Source organism: Gopherus flavomarginatus, chromosome 1, assembly GCF_025201925.1.
Source record: "Gopherus flavomarginatus isolate rGopFla2 chromosome 1, rGopFla2.mat.asm, whole genome shotgun sequence".
Taxonomy (NCBI): Eukaryota; Metazoa; Chordata; order Testudines; family Testudinidae; genus Gopherus; species Gopherus flavomarginatus.
In genome coordinates, this window is record NC_066617.1 from 258,854,465 (window position 1) to 258,867,493 (window position 13,029).

General features: G+C 44.4%; 2 protein-coding genes across 8 annotated transcripts in view; one reads left to right on the forward strand and one right to left on the reverse strand.

Annotated features, from left to right (window-relative positions):
- Positions 1–11,031, reverse strand: part of TMCO3 (transmembrane and coiled-coil domains 3) — a 65,139-nt gene extending 54,108 nt beyond the window's left edge. The window contains exons 1-2 of one of the 3 annotated variants that reach the window (XR_007773753.1): positions 10,758–11,031; positions 1,986–2,509 (exon numbers count right to left, since the gene is read on the reverse strand). Coding sequence is in view for 2 of the 3 variants with exons in the window: in XM_050948544.1 (XP_050804501.1) it covers positions 1,986–2,432 (447 nt within the window). In the remaining variant the exon portion in view is untranslated. Of the gene's footprint in view, positions 1–1,985; positions 2,510–10,310; positions 10,468–10,757 lie in introns of those variants that run through there. The other 2 variants (XM_050948544.1, XM_050948557.1) reach the window with 2 other exon arrangements.
- Positions 11,032–11,298: 267 nt separating this feature from the next.
- DCUN1D2 (defective in cullin neddylation 1 domain containing 2) overlaps positions 11,299–13,029 on the forward strand; it is a 58,411-nt gene continuing 56,680 nt past the window's right edge. For 2 of the 5 annotated variants that reach the window (XM_050951345.1, XM_050951382.1), the window contains exon 1: positions 11,299–11,379. In XM_050951345.1, coding sequence (XP_050807302.1) covers positions 11,377–11,379 — 3 coding nt within the window. In that variant the 5' untranslated portion in view covers positions 11,299–11,376. The remainder of the gene's footprint in view (positions 11,380–13,029) is intronic. The other 3 variants (XM_050951354.1, XM_050951374.1, XM_050951364.1) reach the window with 3 other exon arrangements.

Consider the following 13,029-nt stretch of genomic DNA (forward strand, 5'->3'; position numbering starts at 1 on the left):
AAGAGGATTACTGTGAATGTGCCCAAGGAACCACTGCATGTAACTCCACTATAATGGCACTTTCTCTGGATAGGAGACTGTGACAAGGTCCCCAGGGTGTAAGCTGAACTATAGGACCACTGAGCCCTCCAAACTCACCAACCTGGGCTGGCTGCCTCTCACACTGTGATGCTGATGTAGCTACAAGCCTCTGACAGGTATTGCACTCACACAGACCTCCACAGGCAGAGACACACCCAATTGAGTTACATAAATGATCTCCCCGCCACTCATGAACCACCAATGGAAAGGCTCCAGCCAACTCCCCCAGCTCTCCAGCATTGCACCCCAGAAATACACCATCTTGCACTGCTCCAGGTTCTCTTGGACAGGGCGAACTTATTAATAAGTTCGCCACTTCTTCATAGTAAAGTGGACATGCACCAGTCTTTGTAATCTGAGCTGAGATTCCCCTAGCACTTCAACCAAAAGCCACACTGTTTTAGGTAAATTATAAAACAGATGTATTAAGTACAGAAAGATAGATTTTAAAGGTGTTATAAGTAACAGGCATAGAGAGCAAAGTTGGTTACTTAAGAAACAGAAATAAACTTGCAGTCTAAATTCTAACTTAAAAAGACTAAGCATGATTTGAATCAAGCAGTGTCTCACTGTGACAGATGATAAAAGCAGCTGACAGTTCCTCAATATCCAGACTGAACCCTTTTCCAGACTGGGACCAAATTTCCCAGTTCAAAGTCTTTTCTTCCAGAAGATTTTCCAGGTGTTGAGATAGGGGGGCGGGGAGAGAGGCCAAATGATGATGTTACTATCTCTTTTTACACCTTCTTCCAGCTGCTAGAAAGAGCCTCGCTGTGGATTGGGGGTCAGTCAGTTCCCATTGGTCAAGCAGTCTCCATCGTGTACATGCCTTCTGTAAGGAGCCTCTGGGATAGTGGACTGTTTTCTTATTGGGCCATCAACGTCCATATGGCCAGTGATGGGTGCTCCTTTGCCCTTACTGAAAGTCTCATTGTCGCAATCTCCCAACCTCACAACATATTTCAATAGTATATATTGCAATACTACATAATTCCACAGACGCTGACTGTACATACAATCCAAGAGGTTATTAATGTTCAATAGATCAAGACTTTTAAAATGATACCTCACAGGTCTTGTGTTTGTACCAAAATATTCTAATCATATCACAATGGTGAATATGGGGTTCCAGCGTGCTACTTTGAGGTACAGAGTGTACAGAGACCTGCTGTGGTTCCCCAGAGAACAGCCCTGCTCAGACAAATTTTTCCATACTCTGAGTAAGTTTCTGAGACCTGAAGAAGAGCTCTGTGTAAGCTTGAAAGCGTGTTTCTCTCACCAACAGAAGTTGGTCCAATAAAAGATACTACCTCACCCACCTTGTCTCTCTAAACTTTGCCAGGTCTGTTGGACCGGGGCTCCTTTTGGTGAGCCCTAACAGATCAAGGTGAGGCTGGCGAGCCACAATAGTCAGTGAAACACTCATGCTTCACTATCACACATCTGTTCTTTAAAGTGATTATTCTATAAAGAAGGCAATCTCAGTTGGTTTGTCTTGACACAAAGAAGTGCAATTACAACAAAGAATGCTATATTACTGCCAAAGTATATGAATAGTCTCACCTCTCATATTCCCTTGCCTTCTAAAGTAATGTTGGAGTTGGGAGTTATAGGGGTTCTCATTAGAACTATTTTTTATAATTATTATAAATTTCTAAATGTCAACAAGGAAACTCCCTGTAACTACTATATTACTTCTAGCTTACCGGAAGAGAACAGATTTACTGCTAGCGTTGCTCAAAATTCCATCTTTACACTAGGAATAAGTGTTGAAGGTTTGGTGCAGATCCATATTTTTTGTACAAAACAAAATAATTTATACCTCTTTTTAATAATTAGAGATCCCTATGAAATCTTCACCATATTACCTTTCATAATGCATTAGTAAAATTGGAAAGTACTACCTTTATTGCAGCTTCTCTCAAGGCCTCCAATCGCTGTCTACTACTTTCTTTCATGTTTACAACATCTTTGTAATCACCTTGAAGGGCTCTCTGGAGTCCATGGATTGCTTGAAAGACTGAGTTTTCACTTTCATTCAGCTCCTTTTGGAAAATTTCAAATGTGTGCACCTGAAAAAGTTTCTCTTCATCTGACAGCCCCAAGTCCTTCTCTACTGATCTTATTGCATTTTTTAGTTTGTTGAGAACCACGTTCTTTTGGCGAAGGAGCCCAGACAGCTTTCTGCAGTTTTCTAAGACCCACTGTTTTCTCTGTGTGACAGCAGCACCTTTCCCACGATGCAGCTTTATTGCATGCTTTACTACATCTTCATGCTCTGCAGTGTTGAATAACTGGCAGCAAAGTAGTGAAATCAATATCCGTAGGGAATTAAATTCAATTGCCTTCATTGTATTACTGTATACAACCAGCAAGAGTCCAAAGCCTTCTATAATATGCTCTCTGCATTTCGAATACACATGTTGTGCTGAAAAATAAATACACATTAGCTGTTAAACATGGTTCAGTATTGGGCCACTGGATCAAATCCATTTAAAAAAAGTCTCAAATGAAGTCTAATAAAAAGTGTGTGTTCTCCCTTGATCAATAGATAGCCAAAACTACCAAATCTTTCTGGTTTAGTAACATTTTTATTTTCCTGGGCTACCTGTTTTCCAAAACATAATACCTTGCTTTAAATCCATCAAGCTGTAAAGCTCAGCAGTACCACACTGGTGTCTCATGCTTCTTTTGAATGATAGGTGGACCTGTTTTTTAAGCTTACTAGTAACTAAGTATAACCCTTATCTTAACAGCTTAACAAGTATGTAAGTTTGCTCATTTTACAATATCCATGAACCATCTGTGCTTTTCAAGCCTACATTTAAACAAAAATATATGTCATTGTTAAATTATGGATAGCACCTCAAAGTATAATAGCTGCTTTATAGAAGATACAGAAAAACAAAGAAATTACAATATAAATCATGCTTGCAAAATTCTCAGTTCATATGACAGATCGCAATGAGATTTTCCTGACTTTTTGTCATTTCCAGCTTGAGACGGACTTGGACCAATTTCCCTAAGCTATCCCAGTATCTCTCAACATTATTTTTCAGTGGTTTTCTGAGGAATATCTCCTAGTGCTGATAAGAAATAATTCAAAATAAACATTTTTAGAAATAGTCAATGTTGTGTGTCTTTAGCACTAACTATGGTAGGATTTCAAATAACGGACAAAGGATGTGAACAGTCTCCATTAGTTCAGAAATTATGTGCAAATACGGTACCCAATAAAGGACTTAGATTTCCTTTAAAAATAAATAAAATGATGTATTTGCCATCTAAACATCCCATTCTAGAATTACAGAATTTAATTTAAATTTTAGCAAATTTTCAGAACAGGTGAATAAATATTTAGCTTCAATTTCAAATTACGGAGCCATAACCATAGTCAAGAAAGATTACAAGCACAAATAGCTTGACCAGTCCATCTGAGATACTAACTCTCTACTCATGATACATTGCCAATTACAATGAACAGAGTTGATGATGTTAGGTCACTAGATATAAGAGAGAGGAGGGCGGGCTGGCATAGTCCTCTTCATAAGGGCCCTAAGCTGCTGGAATTCACTCTTATCTCTGATCTAAAATAGCTTAGATTTGTCAACTTTCAGATCATGCCAGAGGGTCCTTTGCTTCTACTGGCTTCTTGAAAGATGGGGGATTGAGATATAAGCCAATGTATACATATGACTGAGAGAATTACTACTCAGCAGATTGGTTTAAAAAATTTTTGTTAGGCAAAACACTTAGTAGGAAATTCTTATTTATTTACAAGTGGGAAGCTCATTAGGATAGTTTCACCACACAAAATCCATCTTGATTATCACTACAAATTCCATCCCCATCCCCCGCTGATAATAGCTCATCTTAATTAATAAGCCTCTTACAGTTGGTATGGCTACTTCCACTTTTTCATGTTCTCTGTATGTATATACAATCTTCTTACTATGTTCCATTCTATGCATCTGATGAAGTGGGCTGTAGCCCACGAAAGCTTATGCTCAAATAAATGTGTTAGTATCTAAGGTGCCATAAGTACTCCTGTTCTTTTCACCACACAGTCATCCCCAACACAGGAGAATATACAATTGCAGGTTTCTATTGTTTAGACCAGGGGTTCCCAACACGGTGCCCGGGGGCGCTATGGTGCCCACCCGGGCATCTAAGTGCGCCCGAGTACTGGCCAGCGGACTAGCATCCACTGAAATGCTGCTGACAAGCTGCGTCATCCAGAGGTGTCGCCGCTGAAATATTGCCAAAAATCAGCAGCGACGCCTCTGGATGACGCTGCTTGTCAGCGGCATTTCAGTGGATGCTTGTCCGCCGCCACAGTCCTCCATGGCTCGTCGTCCGGCGCCTGCCAGAAGCAAAAGGTTGGGGACCACTGGTTCAGACTAACTGCTTTATACACCTCTACCTCGATATAACACTGTCCTTGGGAGCCAAAAGAACCTTACTGCATTATAGGATATGTCTGTGTATTAGTTCATTTTTATGTTAACTCTTGTCCTGTCAGTACAGGTTTTGTGTTAGCGCAAACCAATTTTTTCTAGCTTCGTGGCTACATTTCCCTCCCCAAAACTATTACTCTGCATTTTCCTTATACAAGCACAATACTAAACATAATTACTCTGCAATGTCTTTACACATGCACAGTTCTACCTAAGCTTAAACTGTTAAATGTTATCAAAACAGAGTCTTAAAAACCACAGCAGGCTTCTATCAAGCCTAAAGCATGCCTTCACTCCCAATAGTATGGATATGCTAATATCGGACACTGACCTTGTGTGTGGTAGAAGAGGTGAGATGATTAAAAAAAAAAAAAAAAAAAAAAAAAAAAAATCACAAAACCAAAATTGTTGTTCAAATAATTAACATGCTCAGAGCCTGTGAAATGAATGTTTATTTATTATTTTAGCTATATATTATATATACACACACACACACACACACACACACAGAGAGAAACACAGACAGTGAAAATATATATACACAGCGAAAAAATCTGCTCGTCATTTTTTTTAAATTCTGTTTTTAAACTAGAGAAAGATTGCCAATAGGGCTAAAGTTTAAAGACCATTTGGAAGACAAATGTTTTTTAAGGAGCTTGAAAGATGAATAGTTGTGGATGTAATATAGCGAGTCAGGGAGTGGGGGCTCCAGGTAGCAGCATCACAGAATATGGCACAAAGAGGAGTTCGTGAGTAAGACGACATGAAGAGCATAGGTAGATATGTGTCTTGAGTGAGTGAATGGAGATGTAGGAGGGACCTGAACTGTGAAGCGCTTTGAAAACAAGAATGAGAAACCTGATTTGATTAATAGGGAGAGAAGCCAATGAAGAGTCTTAAAATTGGTGGGTGGACCTGGGTATTATATTCCAAAACAACCAAACAAAAAATTAGTGGAAAGAATTACTATGGCTAAGGCTACACTACAGCTTAACTCGACATAAATTATGCCACTTGGGGAAGGGGGGGATGACTAATTCCTCCCCCTCAGCGACATAACTTATGCCAACTTAAGCACTGGTGTGAACAGCGCTAAGTCATTGGGAGAACTTGTCCTACTGACACAGCTACCACTGCTCACAGGAACTGGAGCAATTAAGCTGTGCCGCTGGTAAGCTCTTTAGTATAGCCATAACCTATGAAAGTAATGGAGTCCAGCTAACATCTCTCCAAAATATATACTTAAAAAACCTCCTGCTATACATTTAAAATGATGTAGTTGTAGCTGTGTCGGTCCAAGGATATTAGAGACACACGGTGGGGGAGGTAATATCTTTATTGGACCAACTTCTGTTGGTGAGAGACAAGCTTTCGAGCCACACAGAGCTTTTCTTCAGGTCAGAAGAAGAGCTCTGTGTGACTTGAAAGTTTGTATCTCTCACCAACAGAAGTTGGTCCAATAAAAGATACTATCTCACTCACCTTGTCTCTCTAATAAATTTAAAACATTAGTCTGGAACAGTTAAGAGACCCATCCATTTAACACTGCCTACATTCCTTAATTGCTCACTATAAACCCTCAAGACCTGGTCCAAAGAATAAAGAGCGGAACAGCTAACAAAGGGTGGTTTGCTTAAGTCAAGAAAAAGAGTGGGAAAAAAACCCGACTCCTTAACTTAGAGAGACTGGTAGGCAGAAAGACCTTCTATGTAAGCAAAATGATCTGTTTCCCAGTGTCTATTGCTTTTCAGTTTGGGAGCTTCCAAATTCTGTTTCTTCACTGAACTGGAAAGGAGTGACCCACTGTGACCCAGCAACCTCTTGATGTCAACTGGCAGAGGGCACAGGGTTTTACAGAGATCCCCTGGGTCAGATATAGTCATATAATATCTAGGGCCCTACCAAATTCACAGTGCATTTTGGTCAATTTCACAGTCATACTATTTTAATATAGTAAATTTCATGACTACAGCTATTTTAATCTGAAATGTCATGATGTTTTAATTGTAGGAGCCCTGACCCAAAAAGGAATTGGGGGGTGGTGTCACAAGGTTATGGTAGGGGGGGACTGCGGTGCTGCTATCCTTACTTCTGTGCTGCTGCTGGCACTGCCTTCAGAGCTGGGCAGCTAGAGAGCGGTGGCTGCTGGCCAGAACCCAGATCTGAAGGCAGAGTCACCGCCAGCAGCAGCACATAAGTAAGAATGGCGTGGTATGGTATTTCCACTCTTACTTATGTGCTGCTGCTGGCAGGGCACCGCCTTCAGAACTGGGCGCCCAGCCAACAGCTGCTGCTCTCCAGCCACCCAGTTTTGAAGGCAGCATAGAAGTAAGGGTGGCAATACCATGACCCCTCTGCAATTCCCTTTTGGGTCAGGATCCCCAATTTGAGAAATGCTGGTTTCCCCTGTGAAATCTGTATAGCATACGGTAAAAGCACTCAAAAGACCAGATTTCACAGGGGGAGACCAGATTTCACAGTCCATGATGCGTTTTTCATGGCCGTGAATTCGCTAGGGCCCTAATAATAACTCACCAAAGGGCGACATGTGAGGTCTGTACCGAAAGCAACCCCATTGTGACATTCTGTACCTCTTGGGAACACAATACACCCCTAAATTCATCCTTATAAAATGATTGTGTGATATCCAATGCAAAGTTTGTCATGTCGGATGTCTTCGGAAGGCTTATAATGCACTGAGCATTGTTGTTATAGTAATGTTATTGGATGTAATTTCATGTATATAGTTATGAGGCTGAAAATGTGTCCTCATGACTTAAAGCAAGCCCAGGCAAAAAGCTCTCCAAGAGCAGAGAGGCAGTTCACACCTTATCAGGTCATGTATGGGACAAACCCAGCACAGCCTCACAGGAACAAAGGACATTGGCCTAGGCAGCAACAAAGGATCTGTTGGACTCTCGAGTAAGTCACCCCTCTTCTTTTGGTCAGTTTGGGACTGCGATGAGGTAATGCTCATCTGATTCTGAAGGGCGGGGACGTAAAGCCAAGAGGGAAGAAAGAACATGATAAAAGGGAGAGACGTTTGCTATGCTCTCTCTCTCTCTCTTCCACCTACATCTATAGACACCACACCAAGCGACTGAAGCATGGATGAAAGGGAAAAGCCTGGCTGAAGGGCAACCAGACAGCCTGTGGTGAGAAGCATCTAAGTTTGTAAGGGCATTGAAAGTGTTAAGATCAGCTTAGAATGCATTTTGTTTTTATTTCATTTGACCAAATCCGATTTGTGCATTGATTCATAATCACTTAAAATCTCTTTTATAGTTAATAAATTTGTTTATTCTACCTAAAGCAGTGCATTTGGTTTGAAGCATGTCCGAGACTCCCCTTGGGGTAACAAGCTTGGTACATATCAATTTCTTTGTTAAACTGACAAACTCATACAAGCTTGCAGAGTCCACTGGGCATAACTGACACTGCAAGACAGATTCGCAGGATTGTGTCTTAGCAGCAAATCTGTGAATACTGAAGTGTCCAGTGGACCTGGGGCTAAGTAGTTTTAAGAACATGAAGAAATCCTATATTTTGAGGCATAAGAAAAAGGGAATGGAATAAGCATTCAAACTTTACTTTGCCTTTCACGATTTGAGTGTTTAAATTCTCAAAACTAAAGTTACATTAACCACAGTGCTTTGCATGGCATTCCCTTGCTTTATTTAAAAAAAGAAAAATAAATATTATCAACTGAATTTGTAAATATTATACTGAGACACCATATTTTAAGGCATATGAAAAAAGGAACATTGCCTTAAATTCAAATATTTAATTAATCAATTATAATGTCTTAATCGTAGCATATAGTGCGGAATTTAGTTACTAGTTTTATTTGAATGTAGGTAATGAAAGATTAGGGTAGGACAGAGAAGACCCTCTACAGGGCCGAGAAGATCCTATACCAATCCAGCCAAAATTATAATAAGCAACTGTTGATGTTCAGTCAAGAACATAAGAACAACCATACTGGAAACAGTCCAGCTAGTCCAGTATCCTGTCTCCAACAGTGGCCATGTTTAGTCAATGGGACAACTCACAGTAGTAAAATTAAACACATGCGTAAGTGTTTATAACGGCAGGGCCTAAGTTGTCCATATGGGAATGAACAGCAGAAATCATCCCATTAAGGAATGTGAATTTCTGAAGAGACAAAGCTATCAAGTCTCACTAATTCTGGAGGAGACTAGGGTGTGTTACGGGGCTAGGTAGAGTAACAAACTGTCTCACTGGGAACAGATTTTAAACCAGCGTTTGGGGAGGATTTGGCTGGTTTTGTTATAAATCTATTTCTGCACAAGTGTGAAGAGGATAACTTTTCCCTTCTGGATATATCTGAAAAAGATTTTGCCATGTCCTACTGTCATAACATATTCCCAGATTTGGACCTTAGCGTCCAAAATATGGGGGTTAGCATGAAAACCTCCAAGCTTAGTTACCAGCTTGGACCTGATAAAGCTGCCATCATCCAAAAAATTAGAGTGTTTTGGGGCACTCTGGTCCCCCCAAAACCCTTCCCTGGAGACCCCAAGACCCAAATTCCTTGAGTCTCACAACAAAGGGGAATAAACCATTTCCCTTCCCTTCTCCCTTCCAGGTGTTCCCTCCCTGGGTTCCTGGACAGATACACAGAAGCAAGCTCCGTGAATCTAAACAGAGGGATTCCACCCTCCCTATTTCCAGTCCTGGAAACACAAGTACTTCCCTCTTCACCCAGAGGGTATGCAAAGTCAGGCTAGTAAATCTAACACACACAGATTTCCCCCTGACTTCTTCCTCCCACCAATTCCCTGTTGAGCTACAGACTCAATTCCCTGGAGTTCCCCACTAAAGAAAAACTCCAACAGGTCTTAAAAGAAAGCTTTATATAAAAAGAAAGAAAAAATACATAAAAATGGTCTCTCTGTATTAAGGTGACAAATACAGGGTCAATTGCTTAAAAGAAATATGAATAAACAGCCTTATCCACAAAGAATACAATTTAACACATTCCAGCAACTACACACATGTAAATACAAAAAAAACCAAACCTATCTTTGTACTTACAACTTGGAAACAGAAGATTAGAAAAGCAGGAGGCAGAAAAATCCTCTCATAGCCGAGAGATTACAGGCAGAAGACAAAAAACAAAGAACTCAGACACAAACTTCCCTCCACCCAGATTTGAAAAAGTCTTGTTTCCCGATTGGTCCTCTGGTCAGATGTTTCAGGTTACTCCTTTCCAGGTAAAAGAACATTAACCCTTAGCTATCTGTTTATGACACCTACACAGTTTCTCTCGAGATAAGGAAAGGAGCAAAAGTTTGTGGTTTTCCATTACAACAGTGGTCTCTAAGCTTTTTTGCCCAAGATCACTTTTTGAATGTAAGGACAACCCAAGATCTACCCCGCCCTTTCACCAAAACCTCACCCTGCTCACTCCATCTCCCCCACCCTCACTCACTTTCACCAGGCTGGGGTAAGGATTTAGGGTTCAGGAGGAGGTGCAGGCTCTGGGCTGGGATCAAGGGGTTCACAGTGTGGAAGGGGGCTCCGTACTAGGACAGAGTGTTGGGGTGCAGGAAGGGGTAGGCGGTGGTGGCTCTGGGAGGAGGATCAGGGCTGGAGCAGGGGGTTGGGGTGCAGGAGGAGGTGAGGGGTGCAAGCTCTGGGAAGGGGTCAGGGCTGGGGCAGGGGCTTGGGTGCAGGAGATAGTTCGAGGTGCTGGCTCCAGGAGGAGGATCAGGGCTGGGGTGCGGCCTCCCGCCAGGCAGCACTTACCTCGGGGGGCGGGAGGGGAAGGTGTGCACCTCACAGTCTCTCGGGAGGACACGTGTCGGGGGGGGGGGAGCTGTTCTGTGCGTGTCACGGTCTCTCGGTGGGGGAGCTGTGCTGTCTCTCTGACGGTGTCTCTGGGGCAGAGGGGAGCTGTGCTGTGTGCGGCTCACGGCCCCCGCGGGGTGGGGGGCTGACCCGGGACGGGAGGGGCGGCGAGGGGAACACGGGCTGTGCGTGTCGGAGTCTCTCCAGAGCGGGATGCCCCCACTTGGCCGGCTGCGCCCATCGGCCTGTCCCGGCCCAGCAGCGCCGCTTTTCGCTGTCACTTGCGAGGGGCTCGGCCCGGAGCCCGGTAAGGGCAGGGAACCCGCCCGCAGCTGCAGGATCCGGGTCACCCCCCTTCCGCCCTCCCGGCGCAGGAGTAACCGGCCCGGCCCGGCCCGCTCCTACCTCAGGGCGGCGGCCGGGTTGGGGCGAGGTGGCCGCTTCAGGCTCCGGCTGCCGCTACCTCCATCCGTCCGGCTCACCAGCAGCGGGAGGAGCCGCAGGCGAGGCCAGCCCAGAGGGGGCGGCCGCTCCCAGGGAGCTGGGGTGGTGCCGCGTGCCGTTATCCCTGCTCCTATTGGGCGCCCGACTCAACAGCCCCTGGTGAGAAATGACAACACCGCCAGCTGCCAAGACGCTACCTTCCTTAGTGCCGGTTGCTTAGTGCAGATACGGCTCCTTTAAGCACAATGTCACATGGGATTTGTAGTTCCTAGCTCGCAGTCCCCTCTGGGAAATGTAGTCCCGACTCGCCGGCGCAGTGCTCTGTGGGTAACAGTCTGGTCTCGACGGCCCGGTGCATCATGGGAGATGTAGTCCTCTGTACCCCTCCAGTCGGGCGCCGACTTCTCAGTGCCTGTGGCGCGGCGACGAGGCGGGGACTGCCGCTCCCAGAGAGGCGGCCGGGGCCCAGGGCCCGCTTGCCGGCGCCGCTCAGCGATAGGTGGCTGAGGAGAACCGGTGCGCGCCTGCGCAGGAGGCAGCGGCGCTGGGCAGTGAAGTTGGTCAAAGCGCCGGGGATAAGATGGTAGGTGGGAAAATGCCCCCCCGTCTCCCCATCCCAGCGCCGCGGCCCTGGCCAGGCCAGCGCGGAGCCATGTTTCCTGTTGCCGGGGTCGGCGGAGGGAAGGTCACCGGGCGGGGGGCCGGAGGGAGAAGGACGCAGAGCGCGGGGAGGGAGGGCCCCGCCAGGGCAGGGGGGGTAGTGAGGGTCCCGGGGAACTGGGGGCGGAGCGAGGCTGTGGGTATTTTGAGAGCTGAGCCTGGGAGCAGCGGCATGTACTTGCCCTTTTTTGGGCTTTGGGCTTCCAGGGCAGGAGGCTGGAGCCGAGTCCCTCCCTCCCCCTGTCCCGGTATCCGTCTTTTTTGGGGGGTGGGGCCCGCCCCGGCCGCCGCCCCCAGCGGAGTTGGGCTGCAGAGGTTTCGGGGGTTGGGAGTTTGCAGGGCCCTGGGAAGCAGCGAGGAGCTCCCTGTTGGAGGTGGGGCGGGGAGGGAGCATTTAAGTCGGCTTATGGGGTGTGTTGCGTTTGTGCTGCACGTGTCTGTGCTGGGCTTGGGGAAGGTGGTTTAGGGAGCTCCAGAGGAGCTAAAACAATCACTTGGAGTGGTTCGTTCACCCTCGTTCCTCACGGACTTGCTCGGTGGTGTTGTTTTGTAAGGAAAGAAAGTTAGACGAGAACGAAAAATCATCCGTGATATGTAAACCCTCTTTCAGCCCTAACTGAAATCACAACCATGACTCCATAAATCGTTGTCAAAGAAGGGTATTGCCACTTTCCTCAGGAGAGGCTCCAGTAGTTGAGCTGGCAAGTTTTATTCTAGCCCACCATAGTCCCCAGAGAAAGTCAGCCTAGCCGGTACAAATCCACTGCACTGGGGAACAGTCCTATCAGGATAATAGCAAAGCTTAAATTGTATTTGGGCACCTAGATGTGACTATGATTGGCAAAATAGAAATGCATATATAGATTGTTATTGGAATAAATATTTGACTGAATATAGGGGAAATATATGTTCATGCAAAAGAAAGCTTGTTTATGTCCCACTGAGCAACATTCCAAGGCCATCCCTACTGTGCAAGTACATAATTGGAAAGCCCAGAAAAGTAACAGGAGTTTACAATTAATTGAAAGGTGATCAAAACTATTTTGAAAGAGTCCAAATTAGGCCTCATCTTGCAACATCTGTTTTAAATAGGTGACATATTTTAACAATTTTTAGAATTTTGGCGGTGATGTGGCAGATTATATTTTTCAAGTCAGAGTACTTAAAGTATTTCACCTCATTGTGACCTATTACAAAATATACATACTATGTTGCAATCATTTAGAAAGAAGCCATGCTAGAAAAAATGATTTCTATGTATCTTTTTTAAAAATAAAAAATCTGTATGTATGTAATTTAAATGGGACTTAAAACTGTGTTTTGAAGAACAATTCTGCATTGGCAGAGAGGTGAAGTGAATGATCTTCTTTTCCATCTCTGTCCTTTTGAAGCAGAAAAGAGACAGGTTACTTGAAGTTTGTAGACCTTATATATATGACACAACTTTTAGTTTGCAGTGTTGTAGCCATGTTGTCCCAGGATATTAGAGACACAAGATGGGTGAGGTAATATTTTTTTTATTGGACCAACTTCTAGTGATGAAAGCTTGTATCTTTCACCACCAGAAGTCGGT